A 22,553-nucleotide genomic window follows, 5' to 3' on the forward strand; every position below is an offset into this window, starting at 1 on the left:
ATGGTTTTGATCCCAGTAATTTCTCTTGCCCATACATTTTCTACCCTTCTTACTTTAAATTCTAATTGGGCTTTATCCAATGAATAATGCGGCCACCGAAAAGGCCTTACATGTTGCTCTAACAATATTGGAACTGCCTCTACTAGGTACCTGATGTGAACCTGATAACTGACGAGGACATCTACAGACCCGATGTGGCAGTGAGGTGAGGACAAAGTGCAACTGGTGTGCATTAAGTCCCAATGAAAATGTCTTTTCTAATAGTGCTTGACTTGCAATTCCATTAATATTTGTCTTTTATAAATGTTTAGACTCATTCAAACATACACACAGTTGAGTGAACCCAAATGTCTACATTAAATAACATTAGTGCATCAACTATTCTCCACCTATCTAGAAAAATCAATGAAACAATACAAATTGCAAAAAAGAAAAAAAATAAATTTGCAGTCAAATGGCTGTGTGACAGGGCATGCTAGCCTACCACAATTATGCTGATCATACCCTGTGTGAGTATGGCACATACTATTGTATGTATTCTGTCAGCCATTTACGTGTAGCAGAACCAATTGTGAAATTCTTGATATATATACAGAACAACCATCAGAAATTTATACCTGGCAGCTACAATAGATCTTGCTAAATCACTAGGTTGTACTAATACAGGCTTATGATCAATTATCTAATCCTCTACTATCTATGAGTCTTGTGTATGTAAAATTTTACTATATCTTGTACTTTTATGTAACTAGCCCTTACATATCCAATGGACCTGTCTTTGGATTCTTCCATTGGCAACTTTAGAATTGAATTACCTGGGATGACATTTATACCTTTCCTCCATATTAGAACTTAAAAATTGTATGGCTTCCTTTTGTTTACCCAACAAGAATATCACTCGCCACTATAATAACAACCTGTTCAATGTATCTGCCTCATTCACTGCAACTATGACATTAGATCCATGGCCACACACTTGAAAGTCATCATGAACTAACTTGGCATTTAGTCCTGGATTTGGCATGTGCAATGCTTGTGGGGTCCAAGAAGATTGTAGGCCTCAAGAAATTCACATGCATCACTATTTTTAATTAATTTCTTGCTTTTTGAGATTCTCTCTGATGTCGGAGCATCTAAGGCTCACTTGCTAGGTGAGTGAGTTTGAGCCAACCTGGATGTGAGACTAGAATGCACACGGGCCATGGGACTGTGCAGGACGCACGTGCCGGCCACATGGGTCATGGTTCATGTGCCCACGGGTCTCAGGACACTTGTTAGTTTTTGATGTTAGTTAATTCTACAGAATTTTGATTTTTGTAAATTTTTGAAGATATTAGGAAAGCTAGTAGTTAGGGTTCTTCAAGTTAGAATAGAATTTGGAATCCACCATTAGAAAGGAGAAGAAAAGAGTCCTCTTGGAGCTTCTTTTGTAATCATATTTGAGTTATTATTAGTAAGAATTATCTTGCGGAAATTGTTATTGCCTTCTCTCTATTCTCTCTCTTTCCTTCCTTTTGGTAGATTTCTAGAGCTTGCGAGTGAGTGTGTGAGAGCTGTATCTTTGGAGTGGCTGGCCAAGGTGGTGCTTTTATCCTTGGAGCTGTATCAGCCCCTACTCCTCCTCTAACTATCGTCCGCCCTTGTTGAGAGCCTATTGGTTTACAAGTCACTGTTGCCGCTTAGGTTACGACCTCCTTGTATTGTGTCGTGGGGTTTTTGCCTCGCCACAATCGGTTGCATCGACATACCTTTCTTCTTTGAGCTTTTAGTCCAAGTTCATCTTCTATCCTAACGTCACTCTCTCTTCAAATTCCTAATTTTTCTTGTCAAGTTAAAAGGTGGCAGTAAGCATTTTTCCCCCTATTAATCTCTCTTTTATTTCAGAGTCCTCACTTCTCCTCTTTTCACATGAAATTGATGGTTATGATCTTAGATTCTGTTGTATTTGTGAAGTAGAACTTGAGAGTCCTCATTTCTTGAAGTATCAAATATTTATTTAAACTCTCGAATTTTCTAAAGATTTAAAAGAGAGAAAGTTGGATGAATTGCTAAGTTTTAGGGAAGTGTGAGGCTTGCAATATACTTTTCTAGTGTCTTTTCTCACTGATTTCAGGTGAGACCACTGAACATCCAACTGACTGGTGATGGATCCTCAAGAGTTTCGATTGTATATTGATTATATATAATTGGACCCTAGTGGCTGCAGTTGGCACACTTTTTACATGTACTTAGTGTATTTGTCTAGATGTCTTGCTACCATATTAAAAGAGGGATGAGAGGTCAGTTTGAAGTAGCATGATAGAGAAAGAATTAGCACAATAGGGAAAAGGAAGAAAATAGAGAAAACTTGTTTTGGACTTACATTTTCATCAAAAAGATAGTAGTGAGTCTTACAAAGTTTAAAATCTTAAATATATGTACATATCCATACACAGATGCAGGCACACTTTGTGAAACAATTGTCATGATAACAGTTCAAGGGTTCGTACTACCTGGTGTATGACTGCGTCACACTATTGCTGAATATAAGACTATAAAATATTATAGTGCCAAACACTTCACATGATATCTGATCACTAGTTTCTCACCTTAACATGAGTCTTAGTCTACACTAGATCTGTAACTGCCAACCAGGCTATCAATTTTGTCTGTCAGTCAGCTGTTTCATTCTAGCTTAAAGCATGGAATTGCCACTAATAGGTGTAGTTATCCTTTTTACTGAAAGAGTTCCCTTGAACTTGATTTACCATTTCCAGAGCCTAACCTATGCCTGATGGAGTTTTAGATGCTCATTTTCGCATAATTCTGACTTCTTTGCTTGAACTTTGTTGGTTTTAAACATTTATTTGAATGGCTGATGCAAGCTTTGTTTTGACCTGTATTCCATAGCCTTGGAGCATTGTGTTTGATTATGGAAAGGCATCAATATCTTCTCAAAGCCATATTCCCTAGCAAGTGTCATGCATGAACTATACTACGTAGTCCTATTCACCTCTCATTACTGCACATGGTTCGCTTTCTTGTGTCCCATTCTTTCTCCATCTGCACCACCCATGAGCTTTCTATTTATATAAATAGGGGATTAATATTAAATCTCGCTAGACATAAATCTCTTAATTTGTTGCTATGACATGCAATGTTGCCAAGGCACTCAGGACGAAGAGAATCTCTAAAAACCTAGAGAGGAGCCTAGGCAGGCTGACTTGTAACTCAGGAAGTCCTTTTATTTTTCTTAAGCAAATGTTTTAAGGAAAATTATATTGATCATGAAACTAAAATTTTATGAAATAATGATATAATGTGTATCTAAAGAATTAATTTTAAGCATCTTGTTTTAACACATTGTTGAGGAAACTAGAGTACTTTGAGTACAATGTACTATCGACCAAGGAGTGTAGAAATGAATTAAAAATTTATGATCCTGGAAAAAATTAAAATATTGGAAGGCATACTTCGTAATTCACAATTAGATATCATGATGGTGGAATAAATATAAATAAAAGTAGTATATCAATAGCAGATGATCTTACCCACTTCAAGTATAGCCTCTACTTGCTAGTTAGTTAACAAACCAATCATAGAAAACTGGTGATGGCATTAAATTTGAATTTTGTTATTGCTTATTATAGGAATTATGTTTGAGAAACATGAAAAGCAAACATATTTGAAGTTCATAACAGATGTTCATCGTCATGACTTTAGTTTAAAGACAAGAAGAAGAAGAGTTACAATGAAAAGAAAAAGAAAAAGAACAAAATGGTCAGTGGAGGGAGAAGGGAAAAATAAGGAAAAGAAAATGAAATAAATCATTAGGATGAAGAAATGAAATGATAGAAAAAGTGGTAGAAAACAGAAGAAAAAATAAAGCAAAAAGAATAACATAATTGCTATATATCCTGATACCAACCTTAAAAAATTGCACTATTGGTGGTTTGTTATGTTTGATTGCTGTGAATACTTCATACAACTGCGATGCTTTTTTCCAATGATCCCACCACCATGAGCCCCATTATTCTCCTGCTATTACAAGATTTTATGGAGATCTTTAGGGTAGCAGGAGAAGACAAGTGCTCCATCTTTCTCCAAGCCTAACTCCTCTTCTGCTTGTTTCAACACCAAGTGAGGATGGGTTAGGCACCACAGTCCCAACAAGAAATTTTCTTTTGCTTGCTAGCATCAGTCGCATGAACAACAGGTTTCCCCTTCTTGACATCATTGGGCACTCCCTTGCTCTTTGTGACAGGGAGGTTCCTTTGCAACTTTTCCATCCGAGTATTGAGCATCTCAAAGTTAAGCTCATGCATGTCCAAGCACCCCTCAGTTTCTTTCAAAGTCACCAAGAGTTATTTATACTAGACAGGAAGATAATCCGCAGAGAAAGCACATGCTTAAATTCTTTGATGGGACAACGGTTAGTCACAATTTTCTACACTTCTTCATATTGGAATTTTACGACATACTAAACAAGCCACTGTCTTTAGCAGCTCTTAAACTCCTACCCTCCTGTGAAGATATTGTTCCCTGACAATTTACTGAATTATCTGAGACATCCATTGTAATTTGTGTTCTTTCTATTGAATCTTCTGAATGATAGGGAAAAGGGGAGGTTTCAATCCACTGAACTTGCACAAATGCTTCAGTAGATGAGTCCCTGCTGAGACTGATCTCTGGATAAATTAGAGGGACATGGACTTGCCATTCTGCTAGTCATGCCATGGTAACAAAGTGCAGACATCCTTTAAGTTTTGGTTCTGGTGGAGCATTGTCTGTCTGTTAATGAGTACAGAGTGTGACCCAATCTTCTGAAGGACTCTCCAAACAATTCTCTTATAGCTTAATTTTTAATTTGAAAACGAATGACTTCCTGGTTCCCTCTCATCTCTTTGTTCATTTCTAATGTTCTATCCTTTGTGATCTATCCTCTTTAAGAGAAGTATGCATTGATTGAAAAAACACTAGAGTGAGACCCGTTGTCCATTTCATCGTCGCTTGAACTTAGTCTTTTGGTAGCGCATGACATCTGAGACATAAGCTTCTGATATAGCATAGCTGGGGTTAAACTTTTTGTAGTAACCTCTCTTTGTTATGTACTTAAAGTGTTTCTTGTTCATGTACTATATTCTTCTCTCTATTGATTCCTCCAGTGACTAGGTTAAATTTTTGTTCCTTGTTCTGTCCCTTTAAAGTTTTTACAACACAAAACAGAGAATTCTGAGATACTTGAGAGCTTCCGAAGGGTGTTCTCCTTATTTCTTGCATGAATCAAGGCTTTGATACCCTCGTTGGCAACCTAGAGTAGAGTTCACATATGATGCCATATCGTCTAGCTCGATGGTCCATGATCTGTAGGCATGGTGCAAGGTTTGAGCTTGCCATGGCATCAGGGAAACCATATTCTTATTAAATTTCCTTTTTGGCATGAGGCCTCCTAAGCTTGTAGGTGGCATACTAATTTTTTAAGTTCTCAAAGATGATGACACAATACTGTTCCCATCAGCTACTAATCAATGGGGTCCAGGACAAGTTGAAGCAAGAGTAAAAAGTAAACTATTTAGAACTCAAATTGAGCGTTGATGGAATGGGTACCATAGCATTAGCATCATGGGCTGAGCTTCTCTTCTAGGCTTTCCTCTGGGTCTAGTTCATAATTGCTCTGGTGCCAGTGTCTTTTGAATTGGAAAACTCATGCTCATGCAAATGTCTCATCAAGTCCTTATTTAATTGAGAAGTTCATTATGTTGAAGGTGGCCAAGGCATGATGCATGCTAGTTGAATGATCTACATTCTGTCTTTGAGGATCAAAAGTTTAATCTGGCATGATGAATTTCAACCATGCATGAAGCACAGCTACTGCTTCAGAAATAACTTAGCATGATTGTCTTTACGTATAGATACAATATTTGTGCATCAAATGTAATGTAGTGGTCAAATATTTAGAGCAGTTGGTCCTACAAATGGTGTGGGGTCGAAGTACCTTGACATCTCCATCTCTGTTACTCTAAAAAATGTTGTTAATGGTTATATACCTTGAGATCTCCATCTCTGTTACTCTTAAAAATGTTGATAATGGAAAGCCAAAATTTTGTTAGAAAGATCTTAAGTTTCCATGGAAAAGCAAGGTACTTTTTGGTGCGGACACCAGTGCCAGGTCAGCCGGTCGCCACAGGATCCAGCCAGCTCAGCGGGTTCCAGCCGATTCAGCCAGCCTGATTTTATTTTAGATTGATTTATTTTATGTTGATTGGGTTTATTTGCATATTGTTATTTGGGTTTATTTACATATTGTCATTTTAGGAGCTTTTTGGAATTATTTTATTTGTAGGGGTTATTTGTTATTTTGTGACCCTATATATATGGGTCCATCCTGATGTTTAGGGTTTAATGAATTAATGAATGAACAATTGGTCTTCTTCTTCCTCCTCCTCTTTTCCTCTTTCCCTTCTTCTTCCCCTCTTCCTCTCCTCTTTCTCTCTGTATTTCAATCCGTACTTCTGTCCTGCATCAGCTTTGGTAAAGTTGGTGCGGACACCGGTGCCAGGTCAGCCGGTCGCCACAGGATCCAGCCAGCTCAGCGGGTTCCAGCCGATTCAGCCAGCCTGATTTTATTTTAGATTGATTTATTTTATGTTGATTGGGTTTATTTGCATATTGTTATTTGGGTTTATTTGCATATTGTCATTTTAGGAGCTTTTTGGAATTATTTTATTTGTAGGGGTTATTTGTTATTTTGTGACCCTATATATATGGGTCCATCCTGATGTTTAGGGTTTAATGAATTAATGAATGAACAATTAGTCTTCTTCTTCCTCCTCCTCTTTTCCTCTTTCCCTTCTTCTTCCCCTCTTCCTCTCCTCTTTCTCTCTGTATTTCAATCCGTACTTCTGTCCTGCATCAGCTTTGGTATTAGAGCAGGGCTGACGTTGCCTCTGTTGCTGAAGTCGAAGGATCCGGTTTATGGACGGACCCCCGCCGATTTCTTTTCGGCCTTTTCCTCACCTGTATTTTGCTAGATCATTTGCACCGCAAACGCCGGAACGCACGGAAGGTCGTCGCACGGCACGCACCCCGAAGAAGAAGGGTCACTCCATTTCTTCCTTATTCTCTTCCCTATTCATCACCTCACCCGCTGTGAAGAAAAAAAGAAGTGAAACCCTCCCGTCGGTCGGCTGCTACCCGGCGTCGATCCACAGAGCTCCTTCGCAAGACGCCGTCGCCGCCTTCATTTCCCTCCGCCGCTGCCTCCGACGCTCTCACCCTTTCTTGGCCGTCCTCCTCTGTCGGATCTCACGCAGAGAAGGAAGGCTCGGTCGCCGGAAACCCCCAAGGCAGCCCGAGAGGCAAATAAGCCGGCCTCCTATCACTGTGAAAGCATCATCCACCGCCACCGTTTCGCCGCGCCGCCGATTTACCTTTGATCGCCGCCGATTCGCCTTCGGTCGCCGCCGTGCTTCCCGGAGGTCTCGAAAGCATTTTGCTGCCACCGACCGTGGCCGGATCCAAGTGAAGGACGTCGCCGCCCCGATCACTGCTGCACCAGCACCCTCTTCCGCCGGCGCAACACCTCCCCGCAACCACCGCCGCAAAATCAGGCGAGATCTGGCGGAAGCGAGCGGACGGTTGAAGGTTGAAGATGATCTACAGTACGGGTAAGGTCTGCACCCGTTAGCCCGTTAACCCATTATCCATTAACCCGAGTCATTTCAAAAAAAAAAAAATGCGGGTCGGACTGTCCTAGTGGGTTGGGTCTGTTAACCCGATAACCCGACAACCCGACTTGAGTTAAAAAAAAAAAAAAAAAAAAACTGGTTGACGCACGTGACGCGTAAGTCGCGCACGTGCGGGAGGTTTCCTCCTTCCTTTTTTATTTTCCCGATTCCCTGGTTTCGTTTTCTTCTTCTCTTCCGACCACCGTCCCCCGTCAACCCCACACTGTTTCCTCTCCGCCGTCAACACCTCCGCCCACCGCCACCGCTGCCGCCGTCAATTCTTCCGCGTCACCACATCTCCCGTCTCTTTCCTCTACTATAGTTGTGTCACTCCGCCGGCATTCATCGGCCCGGCCGAGTCCACCACCACCACCGTTTTCAGCCCTCCCACCACCGTCAACTTAGGCCTTCCACTGCTGTCAGCGCTCCCCGCTCGCTCCCCACCGCCGCTGCCACGCCTGCTGCTGCACCCCTGCACTGCGCGCTGCCCCTGCAACTCTTTACTGCCGCTCGCCGCTGCTAAGTTGCTGCCGCACCGCCGCGCCGCCGGGTTGCTCTCACCGCCGCGCCGCCGCGTTGCCGTCGCCGCCGTCGACTGCTGCACCACCACTGTCGGCTCTGACAGTCATCACCGCAGACCGCTCCAACCGTCCTGCATCAGCTCCTCCCTGCCAACAGTTGCTCCGACCACCACCACCGGACCCTGCAACGCCGTGACCTTCTTCCCAGCATCATCTCAGCTGGAACATCTTCGGCAAGCACAGGCCTCAATCAGCTCTGGCCCCCAAGTTGCTGATATCAAGTCCACCGAGTTGCTGTGCTCAGACCCGATTCGCGCTATTTGCATCTGATCGTCGCCCCAACCCAGGTCAGGTTTCTTCCTTACTGCAAATTTTATTTGTTTGTCTAAATTTAGAATTAATTAACTCTTATGTGCTCTATTGATATTGCTTCCTAAAATTCAACACATCCACTCCAAACAACCCCAAAACCCTAGTAGTGGCCTGTCTTTGTTATTAATTGTAGGGCTACCTAATCTTTGGAAGTTCTTTGAGGCTCTGTGCAATCCTGCAACACGCTGAAAACTAGTACTATTTGACCGCAACTACTTATCTGAATTTGTTATGTAATTCAAAGCCAATTTCAATTGCTTGAGTTAGCTTCCGATTATATTAAGTATCTACTTTGCAATTTTGAATTCATTTCATGCATTAGGTCTACTTAGGAACATTTATAGTTGGTCGGATCATACATTTTGACATTCATTTTATGCATCTACGTAGTGGTCGTGACGCATCTCATCCTGAGTCCCAATTAGGCATGGATTCCAAAATCGAAGCCCTATTAAAAGCTATCCAAGACACTAATGCTCAAGTCCAAAACACTAATGCCCAAGTCCAAAAACCTAATGCTCAAGTCCAAAATACCAATGCCCAAGTCCAAGCAAACAACTTTGATAATAGGCATGTTCCAGGTCACCATTATGCCTACCCTCGCCTTAGAGGACCAGGTCCCTTTCCTAATATGAATAGAGGTTACCGACATAACGTAGAACCCAGAGCTCTTCGTGACCCTGATGAAGACGTAATGAGAGGCATTAGGGTGGAAGCCCCCACTTTTGACGGTCGTCTTGACCCGAAAGTCTTCTCCGATTGGTTACACGAAATGGACCACTTCTTTGAGTGGTACAATCTGTCTGAGAACAAAAAAGTTCGATTCGCTAGAATGAAACTCCTTGGTCGAGCTAAGCTGTTTTGGCAAAACACTGAACAACTATTAGCTAGGAGACATCAACATGAAATAACTGATTGGGTAGAGATGAAAGAGAGACTTAAAGAAAAATACCTGCCCCTTAACTACCAAGACGATCTCCTAAACCGATGGAATACTAAGTCCACATTTGTAAGGCGCCCTGACACACGGAGCACTCCCACCGGCCTTAATTCCTTAGGGTCCAAACCTTCTGTAGGGTCCACTACTCATAGGCCCCCTCCTATTGCCCATGTCACAGGCCGAGACACTAATGGCAAGGGAATGCTTGGTGAGCCTCCCAAACCACATTCCAAAATTCGGTGTTACAAATGCCAAGGTTTTGGTCACGTTACCTCCCAATGTGCGAACAAATTTTTCGTTATTGCTCAGCAAGAGCAGGGAGGTGACATAGATGACTTAGAGGAGCAAATCTATGAACCAAACCTCGATGACATTCAGGACATTGAGGAAGAGTGTGATGACAAACCTGAAACCCTAGGATGCACCCACACTCCACCTAGCTCGCTTGCACAGTCAGATAACGAGTCTGACCAGTCTACCATGAGTGTAGTTGGATATGCCCTCGCACAACCCATCAAAATTGATGTTAGGATTTCTGAGCCTGCATATGCATTTACACAACACATTCATAAGTTGTATCAGGAAATCCATAAGGGCATTCATGCATGTACTGCTCAGTATAAGATGCAAGCTGATTTCCGTGCTAAAGAATTTCAAACTTGGGGTTACGTAATGATCCATCTTAAGGAATTGCAGTCTCTTAGTATTGGACCATTCAGGGTGTTGCACAAGGATGGCACTGACGCCTATGCCATTGACTTTCCATTTGATTTCGGTCATAGCCTTACTATTAATATTAAAGATTTGGTTGCAATCCCTGATGACTCTTTTGCTGCACACTCTCCTGCGCCTGATGTTTATCCTATTATTGATTCCATGCGATCTTCGTTTCCTTTTACCCTCCATCGAGCACAAAAAGAGTATATTGATTCTATTTTAGCCGAGCAAATAGTTTTTACCAGTGATGGAGGCATCCAACATTTTCTGGTTCGTTGGCGAGGACGACCAAGGTCCGGCTACACTTGGATCCAGCGTGAGGAGATACCGCCGATTGACCCGAACTTGTTGGAGTACTACCGGGGCTTTACCAAGCCGCTTTCGTCGAGGTCGACTTCTTTCCACCCGAGGAGAGTTGGTGCGGACACCAGTGCCAGGTCAGCCGGTCGCCACAGGATCCAGCCAGCTCAGCGGGTTCCAGCCGATTCAGCCAGCCTGATTTTATTTTAGATTGATTTATTTTATGTTGATTGGGTTTATTTGCATATTGTTATTTGGGTTTATTTGCATATTGTCATTTTAGGAGCTTTTTGGAATTATTTTATTTGTAGGGGTTATTTGTTATTTTGTGACCCTATATATATGGGTCCATCCTGATGTTTAGGGTTTAATGAATTAATGAATGAACAATTGGTCTTCTTCTTCCTCCTCCTCTTTTCCTCTTTCCCTTCTTCTTCCCCTCTTCCTCTCTGTATTTCAATCCGTACTTCTGTCCTGCATCACTTTTCCATGGTAACTAGGGTTTCTTATGGCGCTAATGTAAAATGCAAACATGTGCAATTAAAAAAGGAAAAAGGCAAGAGCCATAGGTATACCCCCAGTATTTAGTGGGCTATATGTGAGCAAAATTGTGATTCTTTTTTGTTCTTTTTTTTTTGTTGAGAAATCCTTGTATTTCGAGATGGACGTTTCTGATTTCCCCTGCCAATATGTTAACACAAATCTAAATGTAAAAGGAATATCTAACCAATTCAAGAGCAAAAATGATCTTGGGTATCCCTTAAGGCGAATAACGAGAATAAGATGTCAAAACTAACCAAAAAGCATTGCAAATTTTTTATAATTGTAATACTCTTGAGTGCTTAGATTATATGCCATAAGTGGGCAGTTCTCTTTTAAGTTGTTGCTACAAATATTGATCCACCATTCAAACATAGGGAAAAAACATCCAAACTAAAAACTTTTATGTGGATATATCAATCCAAATACAATCTCCATGAAGTTTTGGCCTCAAACTCGGATATTCATCAAAATGAGCTCCAATTTAGTAAAGTACGTTGCTACTTGCATGTAGTTGTAATTAAATATCTTGTCGATCAATTGGAAATAAGCAACCCTTGTAGCTTATTTGATCATGAGTGTATAGATGAGCCCCAAGAGACCCACAACAAATCCTGGTGCAAAGCTCATGTAAAGCCATATCATGTTAGACTCGTCTGGGCTCCTCTTCTTGACCTCTTGTTTGAAATGGTCTTTTTCAAGGGGCATTATTAAAGCACCATGTCAATGGCCAACCATAAAGATCAGGATTGTGATTGTAGATAGAGCAATTGTAGAATGTTTACAATTAGTTTCCCCATGGAATTCTTCGTGAGAAATTGATATTGGACAAGTTCAATTGACATAAGGAATACATGGGCATATTTGAGGCAATCATGCTTGAGTGATTGTTTATGGTAAGATTCTCATTGCTTGAAGGCACCAGTATTTTCTAGGATCTTTCTTGTAAAGTGATTATTAGAGAGGTTGAAGAAAAAAAGTCAAATGAAGATGTATCGTTTCTTGAGGTATCATTCCAAAAACTTCTTGTGAGAGTTCTATACTTAATAAGTGACAACACACCAGTGTATTCAATTTCTATTTACTTTGTGGTTATGCACAAGCTCTTTAAGTCTAGTTTTCTCGAACCATTGGTTTATCCACATTCTCTATTGCCATCATTGCGCTAAAGTTTCCAAAAAATTGAGGCAAAGCATCTGCAAAATGGTCCAAAACTTGAAGAGAAGATATGATAGTTGTTCTGGTATATTACCATTGAAAAAGAACTCCCAATGATATGAGGCTTTCTTCTATCCACATTGGTAGGATGAGAACTTATTTATCAAGAATGGCCGATTATCTACAATATCTCAGGAATAAAGGAAAATCTCTAGAGAGACTATTATTTCTCCCGAGCTTTGAGAATGCCACCATGCTGTGTTTTTGTAAGTCAACGATCCATAGCTGCAATTTGTGCCAGTAGTTTGGATGTCCTCTGAACAAGTTATTATTGGAAGGTCGAGAATGACCGGATAAGTTATATTAGAAATGAACGGGCGTATGCTACCATTGATGTAATCCTTGGATAAAGAAAGGAGTTAAATTCGATGGCTCTAGCAAAGCTCAAAGTGAATAGGTCCAAAAACTGAGTTGTTGGATAGATTTATGCTACATAGGGAAGTATGCAGTTCAGGTACTAGACCATGAAAGTTTTCTTGTCATCCTATTAGGAGATGAATTAAATCATAATTAGATCCCAAGAAGGAAAGTCATCTGAATTGCTATATCTCAGAAGTCGTAGTTTGCCCAAATTTCTTTGGGTTCAAAGTTAACGTAGGAAAACTCAAATGGCGAGCATATACTAATCCATCAGGTATTAAAAGGAGGAACCCAATCATGATTTAGGATCACGACAAATGAGTTGTGAGATAGATCCAAGCCTTCTAATGTCATAAGGACGGCAAATTAGGCTTCAATCAAACGACCTGTAAAGAAGTTGGAGCCGACAAGTGGAAAACATCTTGTGCGATTTCTTGAGAACATCAAAACTTGTAGGTTGCGAAGCATGTGGAAAACATCTGGTATCTCACCACTTATATAATTATTTTCCAACAAATCCAATGCCACCAAGTTGAGAAGGGTCCCAATGCTCTTTGATATCTCACTGCTGATTCTATTACATTCCGTAAGTAAATTCTCCAAGTAGGTGAGGTTTCACAGGTGTTCTGGAATCTCTCCATCGATGTTATTCATAGACAAATCTAAGTACTCCAAGTTTTCTAGCATTTTCAGAATATCTGCAGTGATTTCATTATTAGACAAATATAAATATTCCAAGTGGTTGAGGTTTTCCAGCTTCTAAAAAATCTCTCCAATTATTTGATTATAAAAGAAATCTAAATGCTTCAAGTTGCATAGATCCCTTACAGCAACAGGTAGTTTATCGAGCAAATCACATCCTCTTAGATTGAGGTGCATGAGGCTGCTGCTAATGTTAAACAGCAAGAGGGATACAATAGTTTTGATGTGGTCATTTTGAGAAAGATCAAAATGATAATGGGATACCCAGGCCCTTTTAGAGCCTGATTATGTACTGGGCCAGGTCCATTTGACTGGCTTAGAAGTATACTTCGCCCCTCCACACCCCCTCCCCCGCCCTGTGCCCCCCCAAAAAAGAGAGAACGCACGTGCTGCACACATGTGAAGAAGGGAAGAGGACTTGCGATGGGAGTTTTCTTCCTCCTGAGTTCGTCGGATAGAATTTGACTTTGAGTCGGATTCTGGTCGTGGCCGAGCTCTATTTAGAGCTCCTATCCGTCCCATCCTCCCGCATCGGAGATCCAGTCCCAATCGGAGTTTAATCAGTGGATTCTTCTCCGATTCTTTCTGCGATCGTCGATCGTTATTGGCACCATTGCCATGGCCAAGCATTGCCGGAGGCTAGGTGAGAGCCAAAATCCTTTGATTAATCCTTCTTCTACTTCTTTTTGAATTTATGGATCAAAGATTTCGGCCGGTGATCACTAGATTTTTGGTGGAAAAAGGATGATGCCCTGTTTTTCTTGTTTTAGTAAGCTGACACTTACTTCACTTGTTTCCAGCTGGTTCCGCTGTTGGCGCCTGTCATTGGGGCCTTCCTCCAATTCCTCACAGTGGCTGGAAGCCATGGCCAGAGTCCCTGCCGTCGGGATGCCTCTGTTCATTGGTTAGGGGGGAGGGGCAGAACCCCTATTTCTTATAGTTTTAGTCGCCGCCAACCGCTAGTTGCTGTCGACTGCCTGTTGGCCGGTTGTGGGTCTCTGACCTTGGGCACCACCTGCAGCCACTCCCTTCCCTTCCTCTTCTTTGGTTAGCGAGAGAAACTTGTTCTCTCTCTTTCTCTCTCTTTTTCATTTTTTCTCTCCTTTGATTTTCTCTCTACTCTCTCTATAAAGATGTTAGGTCTACCATAACACCTCTCTTCATGATTTTGGATCTACCTTGGTGAAGGGCCTTGATCTATAGCCGGCAGGCGGCGTGCTAACCCCCATCTTGGCCCTTCCTAGATATTGTTAGAATTGGTCACCTTGATCTCTATCGAAACCTCTGTATCCTAGTGCGAGCATGATCAGATGAATTCACTTTGATTGGACCTCGTAAGCACGACTCTTAGTGATTTCTGGATCGATCTAATTGAAGGGTCATGATCTAGGGTTGTCAGACAGTATGTGAGCCCTCACCTTGGCCCCTGCCAAATACTGTTAGATTTGATCGCTCCGATCTTTGTTGAACCATCTATACCCTAGCTCAAGCATGATTCGATGAATTTCACTTTGATCGGATCGACCGGGATGTTGGGCACTCTCGCTTGATCAGCCTTGTGTGGGTGTTGGAATTTAAGATTGTTATTTTTTTTAACAAAATAATTATGATGAAAACTTAATGAAAAATATAATTTTTTGATATTAGGCTCTGAGAAAGATTTTCGAGATTAATTGGATCTGCATTTGCAAGGTAAGTAATGTTTCACTTTTTCTAAATTTATCAGCAATCATTAAATTATTTTAGTCATGACTTTTGACTGGTATTATTCATTATGCATGAATTTGACGGATAGTATATTATTACAGAAACTGTTATTTTGAAATATTATGACAATATATGATCTTATTATGGATATGATTGATTGATTTTAACTCCATATGATTTTAGAATTGAAATATGAAACCTAGAGCTATTTGAATTTCGACCTGGCTATGTTGAGGACCCCACCAATGGAGGCTAATATGTTGGCACTGATTTGTCTTAAAGGTTGTGTCCAAGATGATTAACGACATACCGCCAATAGACCAGCGATCCTAAAGAAGTTTGCTGCAAGATGATGCGCAGCTCACCGCAAGAAGTTTAGTCGGTGTTATGATCATGCTACATGATGATGTAGTTATAGCTCATGATCGATAAAATGAATTGAATATTTGAAAGAATTTGAATCCATGAACAAAATTTAATATTTCAAGAAAGATTTGATTTGTATATTAATACTACATATATGCTTATTTTCTACAAATTATTATCTATTTGATTGTCTGATTTGTTTAGCTAAAGTGATCATTGCTTAGTGGGCTGTCTAGCTCATTATATGATTTTTTATTATTTTATAAATTCAAAAAATGAGCCCGATCGGATTTTCAATATGGAAGAGCGATTAACATAATTTTGGCATAGATTATCTTAAAATATAGTTCATTTAAATTGATTTATTACCCTAAAATATTGTTAGAATCATGAAATATTTAAATATTGAGCTAGTTTTCGGAATAAAGTTTACATATTATTATTTAAATTGTTCCGCTGTATATTTATACTATCATGTTGAGGTGCCTTGCATGCTTATGGGGAGGGTTCTCTATGAGTATGCGGCAGTTGACACCGACCGTCGGTGCGTGAACTCGGGTCGAGGATGTAACTGATGATGATGATGATGATGATCTATTCCAAATTAAGATCAAGGAATTGCAATCTGGAGGGATTTCTTAGCTCAGGCTGAATAGATCTGCTGAACTCGGCATTGGAAAGGTTAAGATATTCCGAATTAAGATATTCCAAGTGCACAAGGAAAGTGATGAATTTTTGGGACGTGAACTCCAGAGAAATTGTTGAGGCTCCAATCCAGATACTTCCAATGCCAATTTTTAGTGCCTGAACATTAGGATAGTTGTGGCATGGTGCCGGAATCAAATTTCCAATTTGTGCCCCCGTGGAACTGCCAACAATCATGCGAAAAGATTGAACAATGTTGATCAAAAAAGAGCTTATCAGAAAATACTAGAAAGATAATGCGAAAGAATTCCATTGAATTTAGATGATGCAAACACTTGCACAATATCTAACAAATTGTGCATAACTGTTACAGAACGCTAGTGTTCTTATGAGAATAAAGCTACGGTGGCTAAGAGATGGCATTTGAAGCACTTCGTTGGAGTTTACAGGACATTATGGATTGTAATTTAAAACCTGTCTAATAAAACCGAGTTTGTGGAATCAGATAGAACAAGTTAGATTACCCATAAATATGCGAGCAAAAAATGATCTGGATTACGCGCAATTTCTTTTAGATGTAGGCAATAGAACAATACCAACCATACATGATAATATGATTCAGATTTCTCAAGAGCTGATTATTCTAGATGAAGATGAGTTTGCGTCAAGAAATAAGACATTGCACAATATTTGTTGCTGTATTTAGAAGTGAACATGTCACCGTTTTTATTCCATAGAGCATTGTGTCAATTCGTGCCTTTTATTGAAAGCTTGTTCACCAACTTTAAGTGCAAAAGTCCAAAAATAGTTCGTAATTAGTATATTCTAACCACAAAATCCCTTTTCCCTTAGGTTTTGGATCTCTTGACAACATCTGTGTTGTGCTTCTCAGCTCCAGGTCATCTAAATTGATCAATAGGTTATCGATTTCAAGCGTACAAGTCTAGATGTTGATGCAATATTTTTAATAGTGCACGTGCAATCCACGTGAAATTATTACCACAATATTTAACCTCAAAGCTCTATTTCATCGAAATTAATAAAAAGGAAATATTAACAAAGTTTTTTTTTTTTTTTTCTTGGACAACGGCTGCCCACGCGTAAGCGCAGCGAGTAGAAACAAGAGAGTAGAATCAGGAGAGAAAAATGGCAAAGTAATGGAGGGGCGCCTAGAGAATTTTTTCAAAATGTTGGGCAGCATAGGTGATAATCTTCTGGTACACATGTGCAAATAGATTCGTCGTAGGATTTTTTTTTTGTTTTGCTCTTTTTCATATTTGTATTTTATGTACCTCGGATCCAGAATTAAGGTAAGGAATAAGAAATATGAAAATAAGATCTCTATCCGTAAAATTTGTGAAAAATATCGGCTGATCCTTAGGTGCGGATGAATTATAGTAATTTGTTCCAATCCGTGACATAAACAGAGAGAAGGTATCGTTCATATTCACATAACTTTCAATGAATGAATTCCATGGTAACAACGCGATCTAAGGCCAAATCGCTTCCACCGAGATCTTCGCCTCCGCTAGATTCTCCATAGCATCCAAGCCGTCGCTCTCCGAAGATTTCGACGATTTGCTTTCGACCTTCGCATTCCGAAAGGAGGCGGCAGCGGCGGCGATGGCGGCAGAAGAAGAGCGAGCAGTCGTCGAGTAGTCGGCGGCGAGAAGCTGAGCTCTCTTCGGAAGAAGAAGCTCGGATAAGAGAAGAACAAGAGAAGCCATGCGAACAAAGAGAAGATTTCCAATATACTGGATTGATGATGGATAGAAAAGAGAAGAAGCCAATTGGAAAAATGATGTGATGATTGAAGGATTATATTGGGATAAGATGGCGGTAGAGGGAGGTGGTTTCGGTGAATAGAAAAGGTGGGCAGAGAGGTTGAAATGGTGGGTGGGTGGTATTTGTGGTATTTATCTGCAAGCCCATGGTTTTGTTTGATGCCTTTCTTTGTTTCGGTTTGATGGTTTGGCCTCCGCTGGTCTTGCTGGAGAAGGCACGGAAAGAAGCCCGTGTTTCGGGAAGCGGCCGGCGCCGGTGGTTTTTTGGGGATGCCGGCAGCAAACGTGTCTCGATGGTGGAATTCTGGTGGGGTGGGCTATCCACCACGTAGGCTTAGACAAATACGCTCGGAATCTGGATACCTGCACACAGAAAATGACCTAGGACCATGACCGGTAAATTAATAATGGTCAAACATATCTTCGTCATTAATACCTTAACTGGTGAGTGGTGAATGGCCATTGCATTCTAAAACAAACAAAAAAAAAAGATAAAATAAATTTTTATAGAAAAAATTATCAAAATACCTAAGGCTGTATATAGGTCGGGTTTACTCATGACCCGACCTAAACCGACCTATTTAGGCTAGACCCGTCACCCGTAGGGCTGGGTCAGGTCCAAAAATTGGGCCGGTCATATATTGCTTTTTGTTGTTCTTCCATTATGTCACCAACCTCCATATGCTTGCTCCCATTGATGCTCTTGGACGAAAATAAAAAGAATTAGAATCTGAATTGACACCCTTCTGCCTTCTAATATCAGTCAGTATTTTTGGCATCTGCTGCCAGGGCTGAGACACAAAAAATGCATGTAGAAACAACAGTAGTCATGGTATCTTCCCTCTTTTGCTCTGCTTTACGTTGGTTCTGGTCCTGCTTGGTGTCTTATTAATTTGATTCACTTCCTCAGAAGATGTGGTCTCAAGAATCATTGCATTGGATTCTTTTGACAGAGGTATTAGGGGTATGAATTAACATATGGGCATAAGATTGGCCAATGGATCATTCATGACTAGCTCTTCAGCTGAGAAAATAATTTATTGTATCCATAAACAACAAACAAACGAGGGCAATGTGGAGGTTTTGATGGAAAAGCACCTCTCAAACAATTGCATGCTATTGATGGCTTTACATAGAGATTTACAACTTCATTTGCTTTACTATAGGATGTTGTTATTCAATTTATAGGGTAGAGGAGCTTGTGTTTAGAATTTGTTGATCATCAATCCAGATGTTTGGGATGTGAGATATCTTGTGCCAATCTTCCCCTATTTCCTTTTGACAGCATTCCTTCAACAATTGACAATGGGAGATAACTAGACGTTTCACTGAGTTAGGCAGTTCTGGCAATGACCTGATCCGGCGACAGTTTTTGATGTACAAGTGACTGAGGGAGGTGAGGTTTTTTAGCTCCGTCGGCAGGCACTCGAGGCTGTGGCAGCCAACAATCTGAAGACGCCGGATGGAAGTGAGGTCTTGTAGCGTCACTCCTTCGATCAATGTCTTGAGATCTTGACATGAGTCTACCTCTAGCTCTTCCAGAGCTTGGGGAGCAGCCCCATCTAGAAGGGACTTGAGCTTTGGACAACTTTCAACCTTCAAACGTCTGAGAGAGACAAGGAACTCAAATCCTACCTCTTCCAATGAAACAAGCTCATCAAGATTCCGGATAGTCAAATCCTTGAGTGCAGTAAGGTGTTGAAGCCATTCATTCTGCAGGGATGTGAGCTTTCTGAACCCAGAAATCTGTAGCATCGTAAGAGATTTAAGATGAAGTAGGCGTGCTGAGCTCAATATCCTCTCATTGCATCCTGTTAAGTTCAATAGGTGAAGAGATGGAAAGCTTCCTGCAAAGTCCATCAACTGGGGACACTTGATTACTGTCAGTTTCCTAAGAGCAGGAGAGAGATTGGGTAATACCTTTAGCTTGGGGCACTCTGAAAGTAAAAGTAGATGGAGGCAAGGGAATTCACCAATCTCAACCCCAGTCCATTCCTCAAGCTCGGGTACCTTGCATATTTGCAACTTCTCAAGGGATGGGAACCCACTGACCTTACCACTGCCACAAAATTCATGACCCAACCTCCTCAGTCTAGGCATCTTACGAATGATTACATGATTGAGGAAAGGTAGCTGCCCAAGAGGTGGCAGGACCTCACATCTTTTGCAGTTAAATAAGGAAATCCTCACCAAATTAGGAAGCAATGGAGGACTTTGGAACCAGCTTGGAAAATTCAGTCCTCCATACCCTCTTACGACCAGCACTTCGAGGTTGGCATGTGGTTGGAGCTCCTGAAGTACATGTTCATCTTTTCCTTGATCTATTGAATTGATATGCCTATCAGCAGTCCATGCCAGCTCCAATTCCTGGAGCTTTTGCTTGTTGTTTAGCTTGGCCTCGCTGGCCTCATGCACATCTACCACCATCTCCAGCTTTGAAATGCGTAGTTTTCCTCTAAGCCCTGTCAGATCCTTCAGTTCCTCCAATTTGTATCCTATCTCCCTGACCACCTTGAACAAATAGAGTTCTTGGAGACTAGTCAGTCTCCCAATTCCTTTTATGGTGCAGACCAATCCACGTTCTTCCTCAAGATGACGCAGATTGATCAACTTATTCATATCTTTGGGCAAAACTTGGAGCTTATCACAAGACTTGAGCTTCAGTGTCTGCAGATTGTAGAGATTGCACACTGATTCAGGCAACATTATAATATTACAATACGAGAGGTCAAGCAGCCTTAGTTGCTTCAGATGATGTATAGAATCTGGTAACTCTGTGATGCAAGACTTGCTCAGGTCCAGAACGCGTAGATTTGTAGACTTCAAGACCAAATCATGCGGAATACGACTGGTGCAAGTCCTGTGTACACATCGTAGTATAAGTGTCCTTAGGCTCTTAAGGTTGTGGGAGGACTGCGACTCCCATGAGCTCAAATTATCACAGGTAACTGAACAGTGACGGGTTAATTTGGAGCTCTTGCATTGCTCATCATCTTTCACTATTACAGATTCACCAACAGAAATAGACTGTGCTAGGTCATGGATTAGGTCATGCATGGTGAACCTTGATTTGTCGAGTCTGTAGTGCTGGAAGAGAGATCTACAAATCAGATCATCGAAGTACTGTCCTCCAATATCTTCCATTTCTCGCATTCTTGAAGGTCTTACGTACCCTTGTGCGATCCAGTGCTGAACTAGCTTCGTCTTATCAAAGGTTGAGCCTTTAGTGAACACTGAGCAATATACAAAGCACTGCTTCAGATGTGCAGGCAAATGGCGATAACTCAACTGTAGGGCTGGCAGAATGTCATTTCCATTTGCAGGTAATTCCCATATCTCACTTTTCAAGATAACTTTCCAGTCATCTTCATGTTTCTTAGAATACAAGAGGCCTCCAAGAGTCTTCGCTGCTAAAGGTAAACCTTTCAACTTCTTTGCTATCTCTTTGCCTACTGTTTCTAGTCTTGGATGGGCATCAGAATTTCCTTCTGCAAATGCAATTTTTTTGAATAAAACCCAACAATCTTCATTGGATAAACTTGTCAAGCAGTAAGATGGTGATGTACCCATTATTCTTGAAACTGTTTCGCTTTGGGTGGTCAACAGGACCTTACTCCCTCTCGCACCACTCGTTAAGGGCTTGCGGAGGCTCTCCCATGCACTACGACTTTCATTCCATACATCGTCGAGGACAAGTAAGAATCTCTTACCCTTCAACTTTTCCCTGAGACTTAGATGAAGTGAATTCAAATCCATAAGCTCAAATATCTTTCCTGTAGCTGACTCTATTATTGCTTTTGTGAGTCTCTTCACATCAAATATCTCAGATACATGAATCCATATTCTTGGCTCAAAATAGCTTTTTACCCTCTCATCGTTGAAGACAAGCTGTGCAACTGTTGTCTTCCCTATCCCCGCCATGCCAACAATGGGGAAGACAGAGACCGTTGTTCCACCAAATTCATCTGAAACCAGTGACTCCACAATCTTCTCTACGGCACTGCCTCTTCCAATTACTGTTGACTCATCAACCAGAGAAGTAGACTCGCGCCCTTGAGATGGGTCAGACTGGCTTGCCCCACCCAAACCCCTTAGATTGAGGTCTTCTTTTTCCTTAACAATCTCATCTAACCTTCTGTGTATGTCATTTATCCTACTTGCAACTTCATGTTGATATAAATTCATGGTAAGAGAAGAGAAGAGAGTGCATACCGTGTTTCTTCCACTCTGACCTGGGTCGGATTCCACATTTGCATGAAGAGCTAATTCAGTTGTTAGCTCATCCAAGATGTCATCCATATCGTAAGCCACGTCTTTTAATTCCTTGAGCCATATCTTCACTGCCTCATCATGGTTCTGCTTCTCCTCTGCATCATTGAGGACTGCTTGAACCTTTGCAAGAGTTATGGGTAACTTAGCTAGCTCTCTCTTGATCCCCAGAAGAGATTCAAATTCCTTTAACATGGGAGTGGCCAATTTGTCAAAGAGCACTTGGAAGAAGGCAGAAAGAACTGCTTCTGCGGCCATAGTTTCCTTTCTCCCTCGATCCAACAGAAGAGCCCCAGAATGGTTCAGCTTAGAGGAATGTGAAGAGGTGTTGTAGGACTTGTAGAAGACAAGAAGAGCATATGGTCATGCAAAACAAAAATGAAGCTGAAATTTCTCTTCTTGGTCC

The 22,553-nt window shown here is 41.1% G+C and overlaps 2 protein-coding genes across 13 annotated transcripts in view; one reads left to right on the forward strand and one right to left on the reverse strand.

Annotated features, from left to right (window-relative positions):
* LOC103720352 (thylakoid lumen 15.0 kDa protein) overlaps positions 1-22,553 on the forward strand; it is a 56,334-nt gene that overhangs the window by 11,425 nt on the left and 22,356 nt on the right. For 3 of the 12 annotated variants that reach the window (XM_088713384.2, XM_088713378.2, XM_088713380.2), the window contains exons 7-8: positions 147-4,411; positions 4,595-4,871. The exons of 1 other annotated variant lie outside the window; for it this stretch is intronic. In XM_088713384.2, coding sequence (XP_088569510.1) covers positions 147-159 — 13 coding nt within the window. In that variant the 3' untranslated portion in view covers positions 160-4,411; positions 4,595-4,871. Of the gene's footprint in view, positions 1-146; positions 4,412-4,594; positions 10,962-22,553 lie in introns of those variants that run through there. 8 more of the 12 variants (XM_088713379.2, XM_088713381.2, XM_026809714.4 and 5 more) reach the window with 5 other exon arrangements.
* LOC108511758 (putative disease resistance protein RGA3) lies at positions 18,854-22,405 on the reverse strand. Its single transcript, XM_026809709.3, has one exon. The coding sequence runs from the start codon at positions 22,403-22,405 to the stop codon at positions 19,061-19,063; it is 3,345 nt and encodes a 1,114-aa protein (XP_026665510.1). The 3' UTR covers positions 18,854-19,060.

This window comes from Phoenix dactylifera, chromosome 17 (genome assembly GCF_051530095.1).
Source record: "Phoenix dactylifera cultivar Ajwa chromosome 17, Ajwa_hap1_PhDact_Kaust_v1.1, whole genome shotgun sequence".
NCBI lineage: Eukaryota > Viridiplantae > Streptophyta > Magnoliopsida > Arecales > Arecaceae > Phoenix > Phoenix dactylifera.

What these genes read in the sequence shown, in the direction of transcription:
- LOC108511758 (XM_026809709.3), bottom strand. Translation starts at nt 22,405, where the DNA reads ATGGCCGCAGAAGCAGTTCTTTCTGCCTTCTTCCAAGTGCTCTTTGAC.